The sequence below is a fragment of the Pterocles gutturalis genome, unplaced genomic scaffold (assembly GCF_000699245.1).
Source record: "Pterocles gutturalis isolate BGI_N339 unplaced genomic scaffold, ASM69924v1 scaffold50310, whole genome shotgun sequence".
In the NCBI taxonomy this organism is placed as follows: Eukaryota; Metazoa; Chordata; class Aves; order Pterocliformes; family Pteroclidae; genus Pterocles; species Pterocles gutturalis.
Window position 1 is genome coordinate 4,646 of NW_010140092.1, and position 10,592 is coordinate 15,237.

The window sequence follows — 10,592 nt, forward strand, 5'->3', positions numbered from 1 at the left end:
AGGCTGAAAGACTCCTTGCTTGTAAATTCCCCTCGAGCTACCAAATACGTGTGAGAACTCTTTAATCTCAGATTTCCTGAGCAAAATCAGACAATACAGTTGCTTGCCCTTCTGGCTGCACACCGCAGCACCAGGCAGGGGAACAGGCACACCGCTATCAAGCGGAGGTGCGGCTATCCCCAACCCAATTCATCAGCCCCAATATTGCAGCATTTATCTTACGCTTCCTCCTGCCACTCTGAGCATCTTCTCCCACACCCACCTCACTGCCGAGACATTCTGTGCAGCGATCGTACGGGGCTTTTTGCTGGTAAGGACAGATTGTTCTCTTCTGGAACAGGACGTCTTTTAATCCTGTGATATAATCCCTTCTGTTTTGGAAGCAAACCACTCGAATGTAAAAATATATACACACACCTTCTCTGTTGTGTTTTCTCTCCTTTAACAAGTGTACTAGAAAGTAGGTGACTATTTATTCAGCACTGTACACAGTAGTTTACAGAACACAGATGCTGATTTTTATGCCAAGTGACACGATGTGAACACAGAAAAATGTCCATAGCCTGGGTCTTATCTTTGTCCTTGTCCCTGTACTGCAGGAACTCGCATCTGTAGGGAGCAGAATCGAGACTTACCTAAGGCAATTCCTCCTGGAGTCCTTCTGGAGGAGGCTCCAGCTGTGAAACCTGCCTCCCCAGCTGCTCCTTACCTCAGGAACTGGCCAAGAGGCAATTCTGGAAGCATCCAGAGAAGAATCAAGTAATTAAACACTGACGACCTTTTAGAACTGGAATTAGCAGAGATTGGAGGTTGACCTGCTGTCCAGGTGGTAAGAACGAGGAAGATGTGAAATGGGAGCTCGCTAGAGAACACTGTTACTTCAGGTTGTTCATGTTTGAACAGATCAAAGTTACTTTTTGTATCACGTTCTGTCTGAGCTACTTTAATACTTTGATTTCTACTCCATTATTCAGCATACCAAGTATGAAATAATTAGTTTGTGTGCAAAGATCAAGTTAAGGCAGATAGTTCGTTGATTCAGGAACAGAACAACTGACATTCCACAGCAGCGCTCTGCTGAAGCTCGGAGGAGCTTTCCTGTCGGCTGCCTGTCTCCATCTGTTCCCTTTTCTCAGCGGAGATGCAATCGGAGCTATGGTGAAGAACTACAGACCAACCACTGCTACTGCGAGGTGACCAGGACATTAACATCGACTGGTAACTACACAGGATAATCCTACACAACCCCCCTCCTTGGGAAATTGTAACTAGAGGTTTGCTAAAGGCAAGCTGACTGCAAATCCCCTCCGCTGCCTTGCCTTCAAATTAGAAACTAAGAGAATTGCCAGGAGACGGGCTTGGATTGAAAGGAAGCGTTGGAAGAGTCACCTGCAAGACTGACCACAAAAACCCTCGTGCAGCTTGTGTCCCCTGGAGCGGGGAGAGGAAGTTTCACCCGGAGGCAGTGGTTCTGGTCAGATCCACTTGCAGCAGCAGCAGCTATTTCACTAGTCCGCTCCTCTGGGATGAGCCCAGCGTGACATCTACTACACCTATACTCAGGGTGTAACAACTGAGGCTGGTCTTAAATCTACTACAATGGGACAATCTTTTCATCCAGCACCAAATTCCTTTCCTTATGAGTAGGCACAGTGGTATAGCTCATAAGAAACTACTATCAAGTAAACTGAATAGAAAATCAAATACTTTAATGAAATTAGGGAGCACGAGAGTAACAGCTCAGATATACCACTAGAACTGATACTACTGGGCTGTGGGGGTTTGCTTATTTTTTTTTTAAATGCTCTGTTCTTCAACAAGCATGCAGATTGACAAACTACAGATTCTTCAGAGTGTCAAAGGTCCTGAGTAAAGAATTTCAAACCACTTAAAATGAATATATAGGAAATGCCTGACGAGCTGGTGGCCTGCACACAGCATTGCACAGAAAAATATACTACTCTCAATACACAGAGCTAAATACTTTCACATTTATCAGAATTTTCTACACAAGCCTTTTGATAGAATTCAAGTTTTGAATTTTCTGTATATATCTTCCACCTGTATTAAACAAATGCTTATTTACATCGTGGAGAAAGTGTAAAGGCTAGGAAGGCCGTACTCCCATACTGTACTGTAACACTGCAAAATATATATACACATAGATAACCTAATATAGGCAACAGTTCTAAAAAAGTCACCTTACATTTGTACAACATAACTGAGTCAGTATGAAAAGACAGCTTTGTTAGCACCAACCCACTCCAATGGTTTTATGAACCATCTTGAGCCTTCTAGTTCCGCAGGGAAGGACTGCTCAGCGCAGCACTCCAGCTACCGAGCAATGGGGGTCCTGCTCGCAGAACTGAACGCCCAAGTGACACCCCACAGGACCACGGTATGTGAATTACTGAAGAGTGGGTGTAGGAGCATCCAGAGACGAGCTCTGCAGTGTTACAAGGTGACACTCCAGCAGAACAGTCACCAAGACATTTATCAGATTTAAGTCTTTCACATCATCCTGTCTCATTAGTATCTTTCCTTTGGATTCACAATATTAAGTATGGAATTGCCAAGAGAATGGAGGTTACTCAAGCTAGGCAGTTCACAAGCCAGGTTTTAGCCCGATGCCGCAAAGATCAAATGAGGAAGAGCTCCACTGCTTAATTTCCAAAGGAAAGAATTTTTTGTTTTATTCATCGCCTATGCCTGCTGTGGCCAGGATGCTCTCGGTCATAGCGATGACTTGCTCGCTCATAGGAGCGGGAACGCTCATGCCTGTGATTTCTATAGTAGTGACTCTTCTTCTTGTACTTCCCTGAATGGTCCGAGCGCTCCCGGGATCGGCTCCTGGAACGCGAGGAACTCCTGCTACGCGACTTCCGTGGTTTGTGTGTTGAGTATTTGTAGTCTTTTGATTTCTTGTAACTTCTCACTTTGGAACCTTTGTAGCTAGAACTATGGTTGAACTGTCTTGGAGGAGAGTCACTGCGGCTCCTGGAACGGCTGTGGGATTTGGAACCGCTTGATGTGGAATAACTTTCACTTTTCCTATGAAAAAAGAACAGGAGAAAAAGCACATGATTGTTATTTCTTGCTGAAAAACGACCAAAGCTTGCTCTGTGAAGTTTTAGTCTGGGAGCTTCTCGCAGCACGCCTTTCTTTTACAACAGCACATACCTGTGCTTTGGGGATGCAGATCTGGACTGAGATCTTGAATAACTTTGATCTCTACTTCCACTTCGACTTCGGCTTTCTCTTCCTTTCTGAACACTGCAAGAGACAACAAACAGTTATAAAAAGTTATTTTGCTTAAAGTAGTAATAGGAAAAAATAAGCTGCTTTGTTACGAAAGCCTTACCCGTTTACTGGGCTATTTGAACTTGTTCTTTTTGCTCCTTCTGTTTTCCTCTTAGCATTCTTCATTGCCTGAACAGGTAGTGGTGAAGGCTTATTTCCTTTAACCTCTTTTGGAGACTCTAGAAAAACAACCCTTTGTTACTTTATTTTGAAAGTACGAAAGGACTGAAGCTCCCCTCACCCTGTTTCATCATCTCTGTAATCATCAGTACTGCATCTGGGTAGTTCGTATCTATGTGCACACACGGATGCACATACAGCCACCCACCAGTAGATCAGGTGAAGTTCACAGAAGGCAGAAGTTAATCTGAAACATTTCTGCCAAAATACTGAAGTAACACCAGGGAGTTAATTAACTACAATAACACCACACTGCTTCCAAAGCCACTTCAAGAAGGCAGAACAGCAACTTCCTTTTCTTGCCAGTTATTCAGTACCTTTTAAAGGCAAACAGAGGAGCAAGATGATAGTTACCTTCTCGGCAAGACAGGCACCAGACTGGAAACTTCACACCAAGTATGCAGGAAAATATTCCCCACCCGCCACCCAAAAATGCTACTGCTGCCAGAGTTCCTAATCATACCCAAGCTTTAATATTGCTTTAGCATAACATGCCCATTGCAAGTATTTGTTCAAATTTACTGCCAAAACCACATCAAAACAAGTCCCTGTACTATATAAGTTTAAACTAGCCTTAATTTTAGACTAATTTGGTTTTAGCCTTTATCTGTTTCAAGAAATTACAAAGTTACAATGCTATTCAAACTCTGACATTTGAATAGTTGCTACAAGCCAGCTTAAAAAACAAACAAACCAACCAACCACACTGTATTTGCATCCCAAAAGGGTAAACGTGATTTAAAATGCGAGTTACCAAACACAAGTTATCCACTACTTACCATTTTTTGGGATAGGGGAAAATCCTGATGTGTTGTCCAAACTTGGCACTCCCTCAGGTACCAGACCTTTAGCTTGTGCTTTTGCCTCTTCGATAGCTAATTTCTTCTTTTCTACTCTACTTTCCAGATCAGACAAATCAACCTGTGAACACAGGAGTTCCCCTTATGACTAAATTTTAAAAAATACTTTCTGCTTCCTCACTTACAGGGAAAAGGGAGGAAAAAAAATAAATCTAGAGACACTCAGACACTGTGACTACTATCCTCTTCCACTTAGTGCACCAGGCTGGCAGCTAGTTTCAAATGCGATAAGGTTTTCCAACTCATGTTCTAAGCTGCAGCTTTAGTGGAAGTTCACAAAGTGAAAAAGCAACAAACCTTCTTCCGAGTATACAGTTGCAAAATTTTTAAGCAGATTTCTTGAATTTCTTCCTCGGTTGCTCCAAAGAGTAAAAACCAGTGAGGACGATTAGGAAGTGGAATCTGAAAAGGAGGGGGAGACACATTCAGTTTTCTGCTTCTATTACAAGACCTAACAAACCTGAAATCACTGGAACTGCATGCTCACCTCCAGCGTCCTAGCTGCGAGGTAAATACAAGCACAGGCAATGCTTTCTGGCTGGAATCTTACAAAGACATCTGTTCTCAGGCTATCATTCATGTAATTCCTGAAAGACAGGATATCAGAAAAGTTGCATTGCACTGCAAAGCTGTTGGGTGTTTTTTGGGTTTTTGTTTTGTTTTTACTTCTACAAGGACTATTTCTGTCTGCATACAGTCACTAGACTTCAATGTTATACTCCTGTAAATCTAAAGAAAAGTTGAATCATTATACTAAAAAAAAATCCCTCAAGGGGAGGGATGTGTCACAGAAATTAAGTTTGACTGACTGACTGCTGAAAATTCAGTTGTGAAAAAGAGAACCAATTTTAACCTCACTTTTCCTTCTAGAGCTCTACTGGCCTGCTCTCATGCAATAGACAAGTTATTTTCATCAAGACAATATACAATATAAACTGAAGTAATAAGTTATAAATTTTTAGGTTCATATGTTTCTCTGCAATAGAGCTGAACCCAGATGGTTTACTGAAAGCTGCCGCTCCTGTAGGAGTCCTCCCATGAAAATCCAGTCCACTTCAGCACGCGTCAACTCCTGCTGGAGATTTAAGGGGTCCTTTTTCCTTCAGAAGCATTATTTCCCATCCAGAACAGAATTCCTTTTGACACAAAAAGCAGCCATAGAAGAAATCAGGGTGTTTGGGAACATCAATGCAGGAGAATACTCCGTATTCAAGTAGATCTCCTCTTTGGCACATGAAATACGGTTTCCAAATTGTCCCATTTCAGTAAGGTTGCTTAAAATGAATATTCATAGAATGAGAAAACTGTAAAATATTGCATATATTCCAGTCAGTACACTTAAGCATTATTTTTTCTAAATATTAAATACATAAAGTAACTTCCTCTGAATCTGTCAGTTGATGTGCTTAAAGAGATCTAGATTTCAGAACATATATGTCAAGCAAAGTATCAGATGGGGAAAAGCTAAAACCCGACACAATAGACAGTCCTCAATAATACACTTTCTGAAAGTAGTGATTAACCATGTGGGTACCCAGTATACAAGGATTCACTAACCCCCAAGGCATCCAAGCCAGAGACCACAGTCCAAAGGCTTGTATCCAGTTTACACAGGAGAGACAAAAGGAACTTGAACCCCAAGAGTATCAAACTCCCACCTGCCCCAGTTGTCTTACATTCTTTTTGATACAAAGAGTAACTACTACCCCAGAAAACCAATGCTAAGCATCAGCTCATCCTTCTGGGAGAAAGGTACTTCAAAACCTACTTTTCTTGTCCAACTACAATGAGAGAACAAACCTTTTGGCAAAAGAAGCGATAAAGAAAAGTGGTACTTCAAACATCTGGAAGTCATACAGCCTTTTTGTAATCTGCCAAATTGAAAACACGCCTGCTTCCAGGGCTGGCTTCTGCTATTTCCCCTGTGGGCTCAGATCAGACACATGAGGAAATGAATCCTTGTCACAATAGTTTAAGAAAAAGGTTATGTTGTAAAAACACATTTCAAAAACCAATTATACTGGATATCCACCGCTTCTCAGGTACTGGAAGCAACAAGCAGCAGTAGACAAATAAGTTATTGTAACATCTGAACCACTTCCCCACTGGGGTTATTTCATCCCTCCTCCTCACCTACCTCTCCTTTCGTAACAAGTAGAAAACTGGTAACAAGTAGTCCGTAAGTCACATTCAAGTACTTCATGCAATGGTACTGAGAAATCTGGTAGTGGGAAGTTTCCCTAAGTATTACATTTGACTCCAGGCTTCACACTTCTACTCAAATGTTCTAACTAGATGTCAAATGGAAACTAGATTTCAGTTTTTATTGTGTTAATCCATCCCTTTAAGACTTAAATCCCACCTTAATTTGCTTTATCATTTAATAATACATAATTTTAACCATTAACTATAACATTAAAAATCTTTCAGAACAATCAGGTTATAAAATATACATAAACAGTCAAAATGCACAATAAAAATAAAAGTCAAACAGTAGAAGCACAAGAAGCAGTTGGCCAGTTACTATACTATCACGTATATACCACCTGTCTAGAGTCAGCCTTCTCTTTGTAGAGCCTGCTTTGGTTTGACTGAAGACGGCAGCTATCCCTGCACCATAGCGCTTGGGCAGCAGAGGAGAAGTCTTAGTCACTTACCCTCAGAGGCTACCCTTTGATTAAAAGAGTACAGAAAAGAAAAGTCAAAACTGGTTCTCTACACACAGGTCACAGTACCAGACAGTTCAGTCAGCAGAAATATGATCTTTGGATTCACTAAAGGTTTTTCAACCACAGTATTGTTAAAATGCATTCTTGTTTAAAAGCATTATCTATTCGTTAAGTTTAAGACCGGGAATTTTACATAAGCTTCCCAACCCCAAGCAAATCTTTGCTGTAATGAGCACAACAAGGCAGAGAACATTTCCTGGCAAATGTGAAAACATTTGAGTTTATCCAGTCTTAGAAGCTGACATCTTGCATTATCCATACAGATAAAAGAAATTTATCTGTGCTGAGTTTTTGATACACCTTTAATCAAGCTCCAGCCCTGGGAGAAGCCATTTCCCAGCACTGGTAACAGACTTTAACTACACTTAGTTTTCTCTGAAGAGCAAAAAACCAAGAAAGCCCTCTAACCCACTCAACATTTTCCCTTTAGCTGAAACATGAAAGCAGAGAGGAGGGAAGTGAGAAGTCAGGGTGGAAAGCTACCTTACCATTAAAACAGTGCCTCTAACTTAAGAGCACACCAAGAACCACTGGAGCTGCCTGGTGTGGCCCACAATCATTTCTGAGCAATGCTGCCCAGAGTGCCTCAAGTGACATATTTCTGCTACTGCCCCTGCTGGTCTCTTAAAACAAAGAAAATCAACTTACCATGAAGTCTGGACCAGGTGTTGGTTACGTTCACATTCTAATACCTGAAGGTACATAACGATTATCTGGAAGATATGGGTTATTGAGTTATTAACAAGAATCTTGAGAGCCACCTGTTTATTTCAGAGGGACATCCACGAGGCATCTGTTAACTCTTTCAATGCCTAAAACACTCCACGAGTGTTTGCAACATCCCCAGTGTTTATCCACACAGCTTCTGCTCTCCAATGCAAAAGTCTGCATGAGTTGTCACTCAACCACCTCTGACCTTCCTAGCTCTCCATCTTCTGAGCTCAGTCATCATCCTATTCATCTAGATGTCGTGTCTTCAACTCTTTTCAAGCTAGGCATGTTCTCCTATACAATTCCCGATTCCTTTTTAGCTGTAACTTGGGAGAAAATATCGCTAGCTGCAATAGGCAGTAATAGAAGTGTTACAGGATTTGCAAAGAACAGATCTAACGTGTGTCGTTCATTTATTCAGTTCTAGTTTTTTTTTTCTTAAGTTTGAAAGGAAAACAAGGATGCAGACAAAGACTAATAGCAAAAATTCATATCAATTAACAAACAAGTACAATTGTCCTCTGGGATACTGATAATATGAGGGAATTCTGAAAGTCAAGTAGGCTTAAAAAGACCTTAAAAGACATCAGTATTTTTTAGAGAAAGGAAGAGCAAAATCCCAAGTTCTGCTGGCACAGAAGTAGGAGGTTCTTTTATCACACTTAGCTACTTAAGGCATAATGCCAACAGTACTAAAGCACCAGCTTAGACATTTGCAGTTGTTACATCCTCCAAGTATCATCCTAGTCTGACATGTGATACTTAAATATTAAGAATTGTCTCATTTCTAGTCAAGCCCTTCACGCCAAAGTGTACTTTTCAGAACACAAGAAACACTGCTAACTAGCTCAAACAGGTTTAATAACCTCAGCGTGTTTCCACAAGGACTGATCATGACACATGGTGCTTCTGATAAGAGGATATCACAACCCTAGGTTTCCAAATTCCTTTCTGCTTAAGAATCTATGTTTAGCTGATGTTTGCTAACACAAAAACCACCTACTTATATAATTTAACTTCAAGGAATACTGAGCATCTGCATCCACCTCCAGTCGTCACTCAGCAGCGATAAAGACCAACTAGTAAGAATCTCTTAAATGAGAAAGACATCGGGATCATAAACTAGCTTTACCGAATTAACTAGTGTCATCATGTACAAACCACACAGCTTCCAGGCCATTAAGCTGTCTACTCAAAGCATTTATAGGACATGAAACACTGATTATAAAGTTAGCTTACAGAGTACAAACCTTATGAGGGTGCTTTACATGAACGCAAAATCCCAATTCCTTTAACACTCTTCTCTCAGCCTTAATAATTTGATTCTTCAAGTTCACGTATTCTTGATCCAGTATTAGAGGCACAGGTTTTCTGCAAGACAATTTCAAATTCTGAACATAATCTCAAAGAGTATTCATATGCAGGTTAAATTGTGTTCATGTAAAAATAAGAGGCATCACTATTTATAACACCAAAAATATTTATTCAATAAAATGGGTCAACTCACTTTTATCTTTCATGAGATCTCTTCAAGATGTTCCCTGATTTATGAAACAGGGAATGATACTATCATCTGCTCACGAAGTTTAATAATCAAAACACAACATAAATACTTCAGATTATTTCAAAATCGAAGCTTACTTTTTTTCCCGTAGATGCCTAAGCCGATGGAACACGTTAATTACATCCCTTATGCGTCTTGGTGCCTCTTCAATTTTGGATGCCAGATGGACACAGGCCATTGACACATGCTGAAATACAAGTATTGCAAGAGACTGATGTTTTGCTCAAATCAGGAACCGATCGCCTCCAACATCTTAAGGAGGGATAACAAGAGACAATGGCAGTAAAGCAAGGAAACACTAAAAATTTGACAAAATCAGTACTATGTAGCTTTGTAAAATCACGTTGATAAGTAAAATCTACCGGACAGTTACCAACACTCTAACCACATATAAATTGATAACTTGCCAAAATAAATCAAAAATTAAATAACATTTGTAGCCATGCATGTTATAAAATACTTTCTTACCTCCATGGAATGCTTCACAAAAGACTTGGTATAAAAAAACCGCTGAAACAGCACCTGTCCTGTTGCCATCGCCACCTAAAAAGGAAGTAACCACAACAGGTATTAACAAACAACTACCAGTTCCAAAAATAACTTACCTAGAAAGATTTCAACAGATTTAAGACCCAGAAGAGTAGTTAAGCTATATTTAACTACGGGAGTAAGTTCGGTGGTATCTAAAGAACACTGGCACCCTTGCCTCAGTAACCAATTAAGTTGCCCAAAATGCTAACAACATCACAAATCCTATCTGTAAGTCAAACACATACATTAAATCACAAACTTATTTTATGATGTACGAAAACATGCTCCAAATTAAATTAAACTAAACCAACCTGAACAACCCAAACACCAGAACCCAATAAAACTGAAAATTATGACAGTGCGCTAGAAAAACTACTTTTTCAGCATGGATGGGGCAGGGAATCTAACGATATTATGATTTCCATCTACTCAGAACCCAACCTGAGTAGCTGAGCCTCACGAGCTGGGAGACACCCAGAGAGCAAAGAACCCGTTTGCCAGGAAACGAAGCCTTTCTGAGGTCACTACCATTCAAAGGAATCTATCAACTCCTTCTTTCCGCAAACCCCAGTTTTAAAAACAAATTTAAAACACTGTGGGAGCCGCTGTCCTGCCCAGGAGGAGGCGGGGGGCCGGAGGAGGCGGCGGGGGCGGCGCAGGAAGACGGTTACATCATCCTCCTCCTGCTCCCAGCCGGGCGGGGAAGGCCGCAGCCCT

At 40.8% G+C, this 10,592-nt stretch overlaps 1 protein-coding gene across 2 annotated transcripts; it reads right to left on the minus strand.

Moving 5' to 3' along the window:
- Nucleotides 1–1,690: 1,690 nt before the first annotated feature.
- On the minus strand, nucleotides 1,691–9,883 carry CCNL2 (cyclin L2). Of its 2 annotated transcripts, none has more exons than XM_010083528.1 (10): nucleotides 9,813–9,883; nucleotides 9,422–9,531; nucleotides 9,031–9,151; nucleotides 7,718–7,782; nucleotides 4,828–4,927; nucleotides 4,638–4,742; nucleotides 4,260–4,401; nucleotides 3,362–3,479; nucleotides 3,181–3,273; nucleotides 1,691–3,051 (listed from the first exon to the last, which is right to left on the minus strand). In XM_010083528.1, the coding sequence occupies exons 1-10, from the start codon at nucleotides 9,879–9,881 to the stop codon at nucleotides 2,697–2,699; spliced, it is 1,278 nt and encodes a 425-aa protein (XP_010081830.1). In that variant the 5' UTR covers nucleotides 9,882–9,883; the 3' UTR covers nucleotides 1,691–2,696. The 2 variants fall into 2 exon arrangements, with proteins under 2 accessions (XP_010081830.1, XP_010081831.1); XM_010083529.1 differs by having other exon boundaries at nucleotides 2,634–3,051; nucleotides 3,362–3,493; nucleotides 4,256–4,401; nucleotides 9,813–9,881.
- Between the last annotated feature and the right edge of the window lie 709 nt (nucleotides 9,884–10,592).

Coding starts and splice junctions, on each gene's coding strand:
- CCNL2 (XM_010083529.1), bottom strand. CDS start 9,881: ATGGCAACAGGACAGGTGCTGTTTCAGCGGTTTTTTTATACCAAGTCT. Junction 9,152..9,421: donor AGGCATCTACGGGAAAAAAA/GTAAGCTTCGAT, acceptor ATTGTCTTGCAG/AAAACCTGTGCCTCTAATAC. Junction 3,274..3,361: donor TCAAATAGCCCAGTAAACGG/GTAAGGCTTTCG, acceptor TGTCTCTTGCAG/TGTTCAGAAAGGAAGAGAAA.